At 40.3% G+C, this 16,264-nt stretch overlaps 2 protein-coding genes across 18 annotated transcripts in view; one reads left to right on the top strand and one right to left on the bottom strand.

The window, feature by feature from the left end:
• Positions 1 to 16,264, bottom strand: part of RALGPS1 (Ral GEF with PH domain and SH3 binding motif 1) — a 218,704-nt gene that overhangs the window by 94,964 nt on the left and 107,476 nt on the right. The gene's annotated exons all lie outside the window — the stretch shown is intronic.
• The window catches only part of ANGPTL2 (angiopoietin like 2), a 29,017-nt gene that overhangs the window by 6,991 nt on the left and 5,762 nt on the right, over positions 1 to 16,264 (top strand). The window contains exon 2 of the mRNA XM_083597022.1: positions 4,147 to 4,991. Within this exon, the coding sequence (XP_083453148.1) occupies positions 4,193 to 4,991 (799 nt within the window). The 5' untranslated portion in view covers positions 4,147 to 4,192. The remainder of the gene's footprint in view (positions 1 to 4,146; positions 4,992 to 16,264) is intronic.

The raw sequence follows: 16,264 nt of genomic DNA, 5'->3' as shown, positions 1-16,264 counted from the left end.
TTTTGTTTTTCCTTGTCAGGAACAGGGGAGAAAAGTAATATATTTTCTTTGGAAGCTTGTTTCCCCTCTACTTATTAGATAAGAACATTTTCAGTTGTGCCCCTCGAGACACAATTAGTTGAACAAATGCTTTAAGAGTAAACACAGTAAGGTCCATTACTGCCTCACTCTTCTTACCCCTTTGCCAGCCATTTGAATAGCCAAGACCAGATGGTTAGAAGAAATCCCAGCCCTACTTGTGTTAATGGAAGCTCAGGCACTGATTTCAGCATACTCAAAATTCCACACTAAAACACAACAGCAAAAGAACTTCTCCAAACCAGTAAACCAAGTTCAAAGGCATGGGTTTTTTTCTTTTGGATTCAGAGCATGAAATGTGCTTTTAAAAAAATGTGTGAAGGAAAGGTGAAAGGTAGAACTGTTAAAGAGAGCCAGTAGGGTTGAGTGGCTATGGAGCTGAAATCTGATCTGGCTAAAGTTCCACCTCAGCTATAAACTCACTATGTGGCCTTGGACAAGTCACTTTCAGCTTCAGATTCCCATCTTTAAATACAAATAGCAACAACCATTCTTACTGTCAGGCTCCTGTCCCAAAGTACAGTGATAACAACTCTTACTTGTAAACAAAGAAGAAATCTTTATTCAGGCTAATAGCAGTACAGGCTCAGCAGCAAGCACAAAGGCCAGAAGTCAAGATTCCAAAGTTCATAAGCAAGGTTCACAATAGAACAAAACCTATGAATATGTCCCAACAGTTGACATGCCCCTCCCACAAAGCTTTTAAAGATGAAGCAGGGTGAGCTCACTCAGAAGACTTGTTCGTCCTATAGTTCTGCAACACGCACAAAGTGTGCTGTTTGGCTGGGTGCATCTGATCTCACGTTCAAAGGCACCATCTAGTTCTTGGCGACAAGATTGTGTCCTGCACCTCTGCCTCTAGCTTGGCTGCCACCTCCTTCTGTTCAGATCCTTCTTCTTGCTGGCCAAAGTCCTCCCCTCCTCCCTGATGAGAAACTCTTCAGGAGGAGCAGAGGGGAGAGCTGGCAGCTCTGCTTCTCCCTCTCTCACATCTAGAGTCACAAGGGGAGGACATCTTTTCTTCATTCCTGGATGCCAGTCTTCCAGTCTTCCAGTCCCCCATTTGCTCCTTCTTCCTCCTCCACGCCATATCATGTCAGAGCCAAGGGGCCCATGGCACTAACATCAGCAAAGCTGGCACAGCAAAGGGACATAAACACTGTCACATAAAATGCTACATAAATTACCAGTGGTTGAAATAGCAACAGTTGCTGCTGTAGTGCATCTAAGCAAAATCATTGCTAATATTATGACTTATCTTCATCATGCAAGTGATCTTTACCTGGGCACTTTTGTTGTTGGAGGAGGAGGAGCTTTTGTTGCAGCAAAACTAGAACATAAAGGCATTATGGCCTTTATGCTAGCCTACTCTTAAAATGGAGAAACACTGTAAAAATACAACATGAAGGAATTTCAACAGAAAAACTGAGATTCTAGTCATGTTGAATAAGGGTTTGAAAGGAGAAAGAGGGAAAAGAAAGACCTGAAAGCTATACATTGAAGCAAGTCCTCACTCCCACCCCCGAGCCTGCTTTTTAACAACTACTATGCTGAAGACATTTTCAAGAATAGTTCAACTGTGTAAAGTAAGAGGGCTGGAAGCCTGCCAGGGTCACCAAGTGTGACCCACTGTGCAAATGCAAGTTAAAGCTGTCTGAGGGAGTTTTAATTTATGCTTCAAATTTCTTCAAGAATTTGACTGGCATTGCTTTAAAGACTACACAGAGTTTATAACAGTTCCTTCTTCCTTTCACAAAAGAATTTTGTCATACAGTTCTATCATGCATTATGTTAACACTAGAAATCCTTTCTTGATGTCGTCATAGTCTGAGCTCAAGTACTTACTAAAGTGCTGTCTCATTTGGATTGGCTTTTGATTTGGGAATTAGTTAGGCATTACAAAATCTTCACATCTATTAAGTAGATATTTTGAGTATTCTGTTTTATTGTATTTCCTTTTTTAAAACTGCTGTTACATTGCTGTAGGCTTTCCGAAAGGTCTGAATAGAAATTTAATTGTATAATCAATCTGAGAGGTTTTCTTGGGAACCCAGAAACATTTTGGCGTGCTACTTCTAGATATTCCAGCCAAAGGACTCTGCAATACACATCAAGAGAAAATAGAACCAATGCTCACTATAATTTCCCCCTCAAATCATTTTTATTAAATGCTCACTATTTTAAAGACTTTCTTTAGGACTGAACTTTGCAGAACATTAGAATTGAACCTAGCTCGGGAGCTACACCATGGTTACACAGCTCATGGTTTGCTTTGAGCAAGACAAACCATGGGCCCATTTTTACAGCTAACACTAAACAAACTTGTTGTGTGGCTTGTTGTAGAATGGCAGCAGGAGGTCCATGGGAGGAACAAAGCAACCACCATTTTATCACTGGCCACCAGTACACTTACTCATTTGCTGTAAGCCATAGTAAATGAAAATGAAGCAATGAGTAAAACTGAGCATTCAGTAACTGAAGGCACCAGGCACTACATCTGTCACAATATATTCTTCTTCTTGAGGCAGAGCACCGGATTGTACTCCTCCACCCAACCTAATTAAGATTTATAGTAAACAAGGCTGGTCAAGTTATTTTGGCACTTGAGGCAGAAAACCCCACACATGCCTCTCCCTGGCAATAAAAACACAGCAATTAAATATTTGTTGCCATTTAATAACATCCAAAATCAATCATGTGAGGTGGCTGCCTCACTCAGTCTAATGACTATCTTTCTTGCAGAAGAGCAGAATATGGACACATCTTCAAAATGCCTCCTCTTATTTCAAATCATCTATCAAATCAGACTGAGGGCTCTCCCTGAAGAAGCCCAAGCACTGGAGCAACTTTTTTTCCAACTTTTCCTGGCCCTCCTGGGTTTACTCAGTCTTTGATAGGACAAGAGGGCATTGTATGAAGCTAATCTATCCCAATTTACTAGTAAAACAACAACCAGTGAGCTCTCACCTACCACTTCTTCCACTCATCTCAGCCTGCTATTCCCACGAACATTAAACAGAGTTGTGCAGGGCGCTCTTTCTATCTCTGCTTCTAACAGTTGTAAACAGCCATTCAGTCTGCATTGGTAGGCAAACTAAGGGCCGGGGGCTGGATCCGGCCCAATCGCCTTCTAAACCCGGCCTACGGATGGTCTGGGAATCAGTGTGCTTTTACATGAGTAGAATGTGTCATTTTATTTAAAATGCATCTCTGGGTTATTTGTGGGGCATAGGAATTCATTCATTATTATTAAAAAAATTAGCCCAGCCCCCCCCCCCAAGTCTGAGGGACAGTGGACCGACCCTCTGCTGAAAAAGTTTGCTGACCCCAGCAAACTACATATCAGAGAGAGCAAGGGAGGGAGAGATGGAGAGATGTAAGCAATCATCAGAACAAAGCCCAGGGTGTTACTATTTACTTCAAAAGAATCTGTAATCTACTAACATGCTGTCTGTATATACATATTTATTTATTTCCCCCATCACAAGGGAGACACCTAGTCACTACAGATAATGAGGTTTATGACAACCTTGTCCATTCTCTTTTTAGAAGGCCAATAGAACAACTTTTTTGGGGGGGTGTTTTTTTCTTGCTTAAGATTGCCAGGACAGTAACACACGACTTGTATTACTGACCATTGGCTATTTTCAGGCAGTTGTGATGATATGTGAAAAAGCCAAATCTGTGCTGACTTTCCAGATACTGTCATTAGATGCAAAACATCTTCTCAAGGCAACACACCTACAAATCAAGATTAGCAAAGGCCAACAAAAATACAGCCAGGAATAGTGAGCCATCTCAATTTTGCCTGTTTATCAACTTTGGGAGAATGATGAAGAGCAACTTGGAAAATTGCTTCATCCAAAGACCACCTTCTGGTTAAATTTGCCTAACTGCTAACTTGATTTTGAACAACAGTTTCATACTTTTAAATAAAGAGGTATTTCTAAGGATCAGTTACCATTTTTAAAACACATTTACTGCCTTGTAGAACAGTACTGCTTTTTTGTTTGCTGTGATTTATTACTGGGTATTTAATATTGTGTATGTACTTCATATTTAAAACAGATCACAAAGCGCTTTTCATACAAGCCAATTCAAAAATAAAGGGACCATGAAGGCAGCAGTTTGCTTATTGCTAATGGCTATTGTGGGAGTGCGTGCTAGCAAGACCCAAGATTTCGAAGGCAGCGATGAGGGAGAGGAGCAAGAATTCATTTACACAAACAGGTATAAGCGCTCCAGCGACACACAAGACAAGTGCACTTATACCTTCATTGTACCTCAGCAGAAAGTGACGGGTGCGATTTGTGTTAATTCAAAGGAACCCGAAGTACTTGAAAACAGGGTAAATAAGCAAGAACTAGAGCTACTGAACAATGAGCTGTTAAAGCAAAAGAGGCAAATAGAAACCCTCCAGCAGCTGGTGGAGGTAGATGGAGGAATTGTTAATGAGGTGAAGCTTTTACGAAAAGAGAGCCGCAACATGAACTCGCGGGTCACCCAGTTGTACATGCAGCTGCTGCATGAGATCATCCGAAAACGGGACAATGCTTTAGAACTTTCCCAACTGGAAAATAAGATACTGAATCAGACTGCTGACATGTTGCAGCTTGCAAATAAATACAAAGACCTGGAGCACAAGTACCAACATTTGGTATCCATTGCTAATAACCAGTCTATAATAATTGCACAGCTAGAAGAGTACTGCCAAAGAACACCCTCCATTAAACCAATCCCACAACCTCCACAGCCACCAAATCGAGTCTACCAGCCTCCCACTTACAATCGTATCATTAACCAAATATCCACCAATGAGATCCAGAGTGACCAGAATTTAAAGATTCTACCACCGACTCTCCCAACCATGTCTTCAGTTACCAGTATCCCAACTTCCACTGACAAACCATCAGGTAAGTGGAGTACTCAATATACCTAAATATCACTAATGCCTAAACAGCTTTATAAAACAAAGTCTCAATCTCATTATTGTGGATAAGTTGTAATGATGACACCTCAGAGCTTAAAAGAGTGAGATAAACACCCAGCTGCAATAACAAGATGGGGACCTATGAGAATTATCAGGCAGGGCAGGGTTGAGCTCTTTGAAAAAAACCCATAGTGCAACAGTGCAAGACAACTAAGCCCTGGAGCTAGAGGTGTAGTTTTTGCTCACTATCTTCAGATCAGACTGATTTCTTAAAAGCATGGAGCATCAGTGGCGTAGCGTGGGGGTGCAGGGGGGGCCGGCCGCACCGGGCGCAACATCTGGGGGGGGGCGCTCGCACTCGAGTGCTAAAATCCATGGGTTAGGGGGCGCAAATTACTTGCCTTGCCCCGGGTGCTGACAACCCACGCTACGCCACTGTGGAGCATTCTGGACTGCCCTTAATCCTCCCTCCAGAATACCAGAAGCTGTGAGGGGCAGGTCAGGCCAATTTCATCCAACTCCACCTTGTTCCCTGTCACATCCAACTGACATCCTTAACGTTTCAGTAGCCTCATTTTGCTGCATAGGCATGGGATCACTGAGGTCAGTATCAAAGGCATGAAGTGAGCAAATGACAGTGCTATGAAACTGCTTTATACATTTTATATTCTTGCTTTAAAATAATAGGATTTGACATGTCAATACTTTGTGATAAAGATGGGATTAGCTTATTTTCTAAAGATGCTTTGCATGTTGCCACACCTACAATGCAGAAAATTTTGGTATTTCATTCATTCATTCAATTCATTCATTCATTCATTCATATGAGCCTTTATAAACCATTAACTCAGAAAATATAATAGTGGTGTACAATAAAATCTTTACACAAAATAATATGATACATAACAAATGACCAACACGGAATCAAATTAATTATTTAAAAACACTTGGCAAAAGAAAAACACTTTTATGCAAGGGATGAAATATTAAAATTGTAGGCACCTGTCTTGGCCCAGTTCACATGTTATGGTAAACAATAATGATTTACCAATAATGTGCCTTTCTGAGTTGTTTTCCTCTCACTAAAGTTCAAGGGTAATAAACCATTATCCACAGCTTAGTGATTATGTCCAAACCAGGGGTTGCAGCTTGCTTTGCTCTGATAATGTCAGGCTGGAGAGATGTGTATGGGTAGAGTGTGTATGGGTAGCCACCTCTAACTATTGTGTGGGTTCAATGTAACCCACTTGTTGGCTCTGATCCTACTCACAACTGGTACGTAGCCCATGGATAGCTGCATATGAGGAAATGCAGCCCTTGGGCTCAAAAATTGTCCCCATCCCTGCTATAGCGATTCTGAGTACAAGGTTGCATCTCCTTGTCATCATGGGTCTGCCAAGGGTCCTATGCTCCACAATTTTTATATGCAATGGTAAGTTAATTATTTCTTCAAGTTGATGCAGAATGATCCAATCAAAATCACTGGAACAAGTTACTCGTGATTTGAAAATTAAGTCCCATTTATTTAAATTCAACTAGATTAGCATGGATCCAATCCAGTGTTGTATGAGTTTACCTTTTTTATCTTGTAAGAGTATGTGTTTATACAGACTAGGGGTGGGAAGCCTGTGGTTCTCCAGATGTTGCTGGACTACAACTCTCACCAATCCCAGATGTTGGCCATGCTGACTGAGAGTGGTGTTAAACTGACTGAGAGTTGGGAGTTAAACAATATCTGGAGGGCCTCATGTTCCCCGCCCCTTGTACACACACACACACACACACACACACACACTGCCAAATAAAACAGTCTGACAGGTGGGAGGATATAGCAAGGGCAGGAAAAAATAATCAACTCATTTGTGAAATATTGGGTTAGGATGATTTGGAGAGTTTATTAAGCCTCGTAAACATTCCAGGGTCCTTTAATGTACAGCATAAAATAACCAAATAAAAAGGTTTATTAAAAAGGAGTCATAACTTTTATTTTTTTAATGCATCAACCATTTCAGAGGTTACTTAAAAAAAGTAAAACAACCAAAAAGACTATTCATGGCTCTTTTGGCCCAAAGAAACCAGGCTGTAAGCAGGCATGTTTAAATAGACATGGTTGTGTTTTCTGCTAGTATTGTTTTTACTAAGGGAATGGTTAGTGGTAAAAGGTGACCTCACTCCAAATAGCAATGTTATTATTGTTATTATCAGTTTTTCCATTATGAACTCCTTGATTTCAAATGGATTATAACTTGGCCAGAAACCTTTGCTCCAGGCTATGACATGACATCAAATAGAGCAACCTGGCAGCAATTAAAGAATTAAAATAAAAAAACAGGTAAAACACTGTTTCTAATACCAGTAGCAAGAAGAAAAATTCCCTGTTATTGATACTTGAGTCCATTGTTAAAAGTCATGCTACAAGCAGGGGGGGAAGCAAAAAAAAAAAAAAAGTACTTAAGCATTACATTGTTCAGCCACAGGTTTCTGGATGACTGCATCTTTGGGTATTGTGTTACTCAGAAGAGGAGCGCAAAATTTCATCAGAGAATCGTTTGCCATATACTGTACACAGTCTGAAAGCACTAATAAACAAGAGACAATAGTTTGGCTTTATCATGGCCCATAAGAGGAACCTAAGTGGAAGCATGAGGGGACGAATAAAGTTAGGCAGCAGGATCTCATAAACAAATGTTTAAAAAGACACGCAAAGCTATAGCCACATCAAATAAATGATATATGCATAGATGGGACTACATAGAGTTTTGAAATTGCATGAGAGGCATAGGCATTTACTTGCACAAATCTCTGCTGAGAAGTGATGTGGTCCCATTAGTTCATGTTACTTCTTCCATCCAGCTGAAGCAGTAGCTCTGCTCGGCGTGAGGGATTTTAAGATATTTGGACTAGATAGGAACATCCTATTGTCTAGTCTATGCATATTGACTTGAAAGTATGCTTCCGAGTGCTTAATGAGGATTACTTCTTAGAATGTGTGTAAAGACTGTAGTCTTAGGGACTATTCACATGAATGTTAGCACATGGGAACAAAAGAAAAGAATCAAGCTGTGCTGAATTCCAGTTTCATCAGACTATCATTGGTATGACACCAGGTAGGTTTTTAGCAGATGAGAGCATATTCATACTGAAGGCCAATCAAGACTGAATGCAGAAGCATGCAGAAACAAAGCCAACACTACTTTAACTTGCCCTAAGCTTTTCCCCATTGCCACCATGGCATATTGTCAGATTCATATGTAACATTAAACTATGATTTAGTGATACTCACATTCTTCCCCATTAATCTGTTCTCTTCTAGTACAGCCAAAAAGAGATACAACCTGTTGCTTCCATTTCCAACTAAGCATAGCTGAATGTTATGGCTGTGCCCAAACAAACAATAATTTGTGTTAACTATGGTTTTGTGTGACTCTCTAGTTTGTATTGACCCTCTAGTTGTTACCAGACTACAAATCTGATCATCCCTGGTCAATGGCAATGCTGGCTGGAGCTGATGGGAGATTGAGTCCAACAACATCGGGAGGGCCAAATGTTGGCCACCCTGGTTGAAGAACAAGCCAATGTCAAAACATAGTTAATTATGCTAGTTTGTTTCCCTGAACCATAGTAAATATTGGCACAGTTTCTAATTTGGATGGAAGTACATAACTATTGGAAGTTGAAAATGGAAGCAAAACCTTCCAATCTCATGGCCATGTCAGAGGAAAAGAGGTGGGTATATAAGCACTATCTTGTTCAGACTCATTCTGTAGTTTAGCATAGTGTTCAAATTCAGTAACTTAGTAGTTGCTTAAAAGGGGGGCTTCTGACAGAGTTTAGTATGATGTGTATTTTCAGATCATAATCTTGGTCTTAGGAAACAGAAATGAGAAATTCATATCAAAGTTTCCAGAACATAGTCTGATGAGGTCTGAATCTGACAAGTGCCTGGATGAAAAACCACCTGGGAACATCTATATTTATCCCATCACTGAAGGCAAGATATAAAATCTTACCTGTAAACACATTTTGTTAATACTGAAATACCCTTCCAATTTTAGTGAAGCAAATCTATACATAATCATTACTATGACAAAGTAAGAACAACAGCACTACATGTTCAACATTTAATTCCATAACTGGACCAAATGTGGTTTGTGTGTGAGTGAGTGAGAGAGAGAGAGGGAGGGAGGGAGGGAGGGAGGGAGAGAGAAATATGGCATCATATTTTAAAGATATATACAGAAAGATATTTTGTCAACATGACATATGTGGTAAATCATAAATTCAACAAAAACACAATTCGGGCAAAATTTCATTAATAGTGTCACAGTGAGTTTAAACTTCTTTACAAATCCCAGGAGAAAATAAAACGTGGCGGATGCAATTTTTCAAGAGCCAGGAAAGAGTATTCCACAACAAAAACTGGAAAGAAGCTGCACATAAGCCTCAGACAGTAGTGCTGGAGAAAAACATTCTCATGAACGTCACTAAGAATAAAGGAGTAGCTTTCGTAGTGCCATAATTTATTAGACTTGCTTTTTGGACTGCATAAATTATTTTCTGTGGATAGGATTAAAGTAATATGTTTTTGTCAAACTACTTGCCAAATGGTCTCATTCTACAACAAAACATTTGAATAGAGCTACGAACAAAGCTGTTACTATATTTTAAAAGGGCCCTTAAACTATGTCTAATATGCACAATTGTGAGGGTGGAATTCAATACACTAATACAATTGTTCCATCAACACAAGCATTTCTGCTTGCTAGATGGCTTGCTAGATCTCTTCCTATGTGCTGTTCTGGGGTTCTCCCAACTCTCCAGAGCATATTTGGGGGAAGCATGGGGGGAGGAGAGGGAGGAAAGTCCCCTTGTGCTGGCTTATGCAAGCAATACTGGGTTAAGTTGACTCCAGTCTTGAGTATGCTGCAGTTCTAGGGGAACACAGAGAAGTCGCAGAATTCAGTTTCCTGAGATAAACAACTTCCAGTTTCTTTTAAAAAGCAAGCATGTAGTCCCTTGCTACTGTAGTTTCCTAGCAAAATATGCTTGAAAGTGGGTAGCCTGTTGAAATCAGGCTGAATAAGATTTCCAAGGGCATGGCTTCAATGCCTTGCAAGATTCCTTGTTCTGCTAGTCCCTGGACTGGCAAAACTGAAAACAGCCATGTAGTAAATAAAGAATTACAAGGTAATGTTTATAATTACATTCATTTGTATGATTTATTAATGCTGCAAAGTACTGGTTTTCATGGCAAGGAATAGAAATAGAGGGTTTTTTTGAGCACCATACTCCAGACAAATTTGCTCTAGGTCCTGGAAGAATGCAGTCAATAACTAAAACTACAGCATTCTGGACTACTGATGTTGAATTCACATGGCCCTTCTGCAATCATTTAATGTCAAGATCTAAATAGACCATTATTGTGGCCAGGTATAACACATTGCATATTTCTTAGCCACAGCACAAATAATACCTAAATTTAAATACAGTGGTACTTCTAGATACGAACGGGATCCATTCCAGAGCCCCGTTCGTATCTAGAGGTAAACGTAACTAGCGATGGCGCGTCTGCGCACGTGCGTTGCTTTTCGTCGCTTCTGCGCATGCGCGTGATGTCATTTTGAGCATCTGCGCATGCGCAAGCTGTGAAACCCGAAACTAAAGCGCTCCGTTACTTCTGGGTTGCTGAGGAGCACAACTCGAATGCGCTCAACTCGAAGCGTCTTCAACCCGAGGTATGGCTGTACTATTTATATAAAAATACATTTCTGTGTTTCTATGGTTGATAGGAGCTTTCCCCCACTTTTTCTTCTCCATGATCCCAAAAGGTAGCAGTTGAACAGAAACCATTTCTTATTCAGAAATAGGAGGAATTCACAGCACCAAACACTAGATTTGTACCTTAAATCCAATACCACACTTCCATTGGCAGAAAGCATTTTCTGCATATGGAAGGGCCATTTTGAGCTAGTAAAGAATGTTGGGTGAGAAAAACAAGCCTAGAGCCAAGTAAACTGTTGCATTTGCACAAGCTCCTCTGAAAAACTTTGTATGAGCTCCTTACAATACATTTGATGACCTGCTAGCGTGCATATGCTTCAGCCTGTATTTTCAGCTCACCTTGTTTCTCATCCTTTGATGCAACCCATAGAATATAATAGTTGCACTGCAAGAGGATGTCTGCTACTGCTTGCGCAAGATTCAAAAATATAGCATTAATACATTTTTTCCTCCCAATCGTTTGCATCCCTGACAGGAACGCATCATTAGCTGCAAGATACCAGTTTTAATTCTGAGTCCTATTACATAAGGACTACAGTTTTTCAATTATTTTTGTTTGTTGCCCAAGTAACCCTGTGTGAAATATATTTTCTAAAATGTGTGAAATACATTTTCTAGAATAGGGAAATAAAATGTGATTTTTGTTGTTGCAAACCTTTAAAAAAAAACATCATTCCAAGGCAAACTTCACAATTCTTAACAAAATGAAGCTTCTAAATGTTAAGAAAATCACCTAACCCTCCCTAAAATTTAAGGATAGTGTCCTTGGCTTAGGTTTGGAAACAGCTGGATGCAACCCACCTACCCAGGAAATTTCTAACTGTGTTATTCCTGCAGGAGCTAGAGTTGCACCCCTGCAGAGAGATTAAACAATTACCTTATTACTACAGATTCTTTCTACTGTTCATACTGCCAGGGGACCAAGAATAATTTGCTCTTCCAACTTACTAGCACCTCCTTAGGGACACCTACTTCCCACTCTAAAGAACTTGGATCTGAATGCAGTACCTACAAAACTGTATTTTCCTTTATTCAGTCATGGAAAACGTCCTTGGCTCCAAGGGAGATGCTGGAAATGTATCATAAACTGCAGAGCTCCTAAAGCCCTTCTATAGTATCATTTAACTAACAATTTTGCAAAGCTCTATCTGATTAATTTATCTTCCCCACCATTTTTAAATAAGTTATTTTTTTAAACATCAGCAATGGGAAAGGGGGATAGGAAGAATGAACTGAGATTATAGCATTTCTAAAAAGGGATTTATCTATTGCAAAATTTGCCTGGAAAAAAAATTCAAGTGCAACTATGATGTCCACCGCCTGCTTTAATAGATAGTCTGGAAATTTCATCCAATGAATACAAATATTCATTTTTTTTGTAAAGATGCTGAGCATTGCAGGATGAAACTCAGCAGAAATATATTCTCCTGTAAAAATAAGCTTAAACACTGCTCTCTCTGGCAGCTCTCTATAGGCATTAGGCACAACTTCCCAGTGCACATACAGTGCATTAAATTGCTGCAAAATAGACACATTGGTTTTTTTAAAAAATGATGTGACAAGAAGTACAGCTGCAACAAACTCCTTAACTCTAAATAAGATATGGAGGAGAGAGAAAAAAGAGAGGTTCCAGTATGTAATATAGTATGCTGTTTTACATTACTATTTTTTAACTGCGGTGTGCAACCCTCTTATGTTGAATTTATTCTCCATCTTAGTTTTGTAGCTGAAATTCAACATATTTTATTTTCAGTTACATCTTAGAAATAAAACTAGTGTGGCCCTTTCTTTTATTCTGTGCAAACACTATCAAAGGGACGCTACCAATACGCTCTGCCTTCTATGAGTTTTGAAGAGCACCACTAGAAAATGACAATATTCTCCAAGACATGACAACTGCAAACTCAGTCAGAATGTGGTATTTGTAGCACCCTCTGTAGCACTTCCATCCATTATTTCCATTCATCAGGTAACTTTGCAAGAAAAACTACAGTAACAAGGCCCACTGTTTTTCATGTATAGTAATACATATTAAGCAATATTGTTCATAGAACATTCCATTAATATAGCTGTAGACCAGGGGTGTACAACTCAAAGAGTTCTGGTGGGGGGCACTATTATATTTTCATTAAGAAGGCCATATTACTACATTAATCATAAAAAGCATTTCTGTTACATATGACAAAGTAAACTATCCATGCCTGATGAACCTTTCTTTGAAGGCTATCACAGCATTCTGATAAGAAGCATCCTAAAAAGTACTTTATGCTAAGAACTTACCCTAAAATGCATTGCCGTAAGCGAGTGTTGTGGGGCACACCCTCAGTTTGAATAGAATAACATGCAGGGCATCCAGTAGACGTTCAACTGCAATTTAAGTTTTCCTCAAGAAAGGATGACTCTACCTAGGATGTAATGTTTAATTTTATTTGTCCTCTGATGGCTTTCTTTCCCATGTTCTGAGAAAAAATATGGTATTTGGGTACGGTGTTGCTTCTTGTGACTATTAGCGCCTGTTGTCTTTTTGTTTTAAATTTGATTTAATAAACAAATAGAGCAATTGTGGAGTAGGGATTCCAAGGCAGCGCAACTGCTAAACATCAAGGTAGAGGGGTAGAATTTTTTATGTTTCCTCGCACTGACTCCAATGGGAGAGGAATGGCAATGCCAGTCAAAAGGCTGACATGCTTTGGGGCCAATTTTGCGGCCATGTCAGAAGAACAAAAGGCTTCAGACTCTGCAAATCCATGATTGCCTACAGCATGCCCCCTGAATGCCACCACCCCCTCTTGGCACAGCAGCATTTATATAGTCATGCCTCAAATTACAGACGCTTCAGGTTGTGTTTTTTTGGGTTGCGGACTGCCAAAACCTGGAAGTACCGGAACGGGTTACTTCTGGGTTTCGGCGGTCACGCATGTGCAGAAGACCAAATCGCAACCCGCGCGTGCGCAGATGCGCCGCTGCGGGTTGCGAACGTGCACCCCACATGGATCATGTTCGCAACCTGAGCATCCATTGTACTGTTTTGTGAAACGTCAAACATCCTTTGACTGGCAGCAGGACTGCAATCTATATCTTGCTTCGCCGTTGATGAAAGCCTGGTAAAATACTGATTCTAATTTCAACAACAAACAAGGGGGGGGATCTGTATTTTTCCTGTTCATTTGGACTCTAAGAACACAACATCTGTAGGATTTGGGAGTGATGATGGTAGAGATAAATACTTGCTAAAGCTTCAAATTATAAAAATGTAACAACTCAAAGTTGGTTCAAGTGGCTTTTTAAAAAGAACAAGCAAGGAATCACATGGAAGATGTAATAAGCTTGTTATCTCCTGTTCTGGAGGGTAGGACTCAAGCCAATGGCTTCAAATTACAAGAAAGAAGATTACAACTAAACATCAGGAAAAACTTTCTGACCGCAAGAGCAGTTTGACAGTGGAACAGTCTCCCTCAGGTGGTTTAGGTGTCTCCTTCCTTGGAGGTTTCTAAGCAGAGGTTGGGTGGCCATCTGTCATGGATGCTTTAGCTGACATTCCTACATTGCAGGGGATTGGACTAGATGACCCCTGGGGTACCTTCCAACTCTAAGATACTATTATTCTGTAAATTTCGACTGGCATATGGATATAAGCATGCATCTTATTAACCACCCATAGAGACATCTATTTTTTGCTGCCAAGAAATATATCATTATAATATCTCTGATAAAAGCCTACATAGATCATTCTCTGCATACCGTTGCACATATTTTAACATTTATCCCAAACATGGAGATAAGTTTTTTTAAAAAATAAAACGACTTCTTCATTATTCTGTAGAACACAGCTGTCCTACAGCTGAGAAGAAAAATACCTCTAGGTGCCTTGAAATACCAGATTCACAGTATTACTTTACTATAAGCACATTATAGTGGATACTAATATAAAGGTAAAGGACCCCCTGGACAGTTAAGTCCAGTCAAAGGTGACTATGGGGTGCAGCATTCATCTCACTTTTCAGGGCGAAGGAGTCGGCGTTTGTCCAGATAGCTTTCTGGGTCATGTGGTCAGCATGACTAAACTGCTACTGGTGCACAGAGGACCATGACGAGTGCCAGAGCGCACGGAAACACCACTTACCTTCCTGCCACAGTGGTACCTATTTATCTACTCGCGCTGGTATGCTTTCGAACTGCTAGGTTGGCAGAAGCTGGGACAGAGCAACGGAAGCTCACCCCATCTTGCAGATTCGAACTGTTGACCTTCTGTTGGCAAGGCCAAGAGGCTCAGTGGTTTAGACCACAGCACCACCCGCATCCCTTATTGCATATTGCACCAGTGCAGATTAACTTAAGTGAGACTCTTCCAAAATCAAGGTCCACTAGAACACCAGCAAATTCAAGTAGTGCAAAAGTGGTGAACAGATTCCCAACAGAGGTATGCAGTAGTTTGGAAAGTTTGTTCACCCTTTCTCAGGCGGTTGGTTTTGCGGGAGGGCCCCGGGCCTCCTTGTGAACTGCCCTATTGCAGGCCGAATCGTCCTCCTGCCACCAAATTGGCCAACGGCGGCAGGAATTAGTGGTTGTTCCCCTGGGCACGGGACCAACTGACCAATTGTGGCCCTTGGCACAACACCCAGGGCAAGTTTAAATTTCTGATATGTTGAGCCTTTCAGCCTCTCTCTCACTGCAGGGCCTTGATAAGCAATAGACTACAGCATAGTTTGCACTGCAGCGAAGGTTTGCCATTGTCATATCACAGGTGTGGGTTCTGACTTGCCTTGGGATTAGTCTGAAAACAGCTTGGGTGCCTATATCTCTGCACATAAAACCTGTTGAGATTCTCAGGATGCTAAATAAAAGTCATCAGATCCTGCGCAAAATGCCCAAGGTTAAATCTAGTTTCTCTTCTGAAAATACAAATGTCTATGACTCTCTTGCAACATAGCTGACACCATTATCAATTCCCATGCCAATGTTATTTCTGGCAAGCAGTTCAGCTGTAAAATCCTTTCACAGCATAGGAAGCCAAAGACAACTTTAACAGTCTCTGTGGAGGTTTCAAGAGCGGGTGTGTGTGTGTGTGTGTGTGTGTGTGTGGAAGACATATGCACTGTTTATCTGTTGGTTGGTGCAATTGCATCTTAATGCCTTCATTATTGCCCTAAGAAAATGAAACAGTAAGCAATTCATAACAATAAGAAGTTTTCATGCTACTCATTTTAAATAAATATATATTAACTAGATGTAAAAACAAAACAAAAACTATTTTAATCAAGTTCCAACTGCCATCTGTTCAGTCTGGTAGACAAGTAGTTTCTTGCACAGCTGTCCCAAAGTAGGAAGCTTGCAACATGCAAAGTGGCCTTAAATAGAATAAAGGCTTCCCAGATGAACACTCAAGAGACGTGTTGCATTACAGTGCATTTTGCACCTTTCCCGGCCCTCTTGAAAACAGGAGCTGGAGTTTGAACATAAAAAGTAAAATTGTGT

Source organism: Podarcis filfolensis (assembly GCF_964270895.1).
Source record: "Podarcis filfolensis genome assembly, chromosome: Z".
Taxonomy (NCBI): Eukaryota; Metazoa; Chordata; class Lepidosauria; order Squamata; family Lacertidae; genus Podarcis; species Podarcis filfolensis.
The sequence above is the reverse complement of the archived record's forward strand: the minus strand, read 5'-3'. Positions and strand labels throughout refer to the sequence as shown.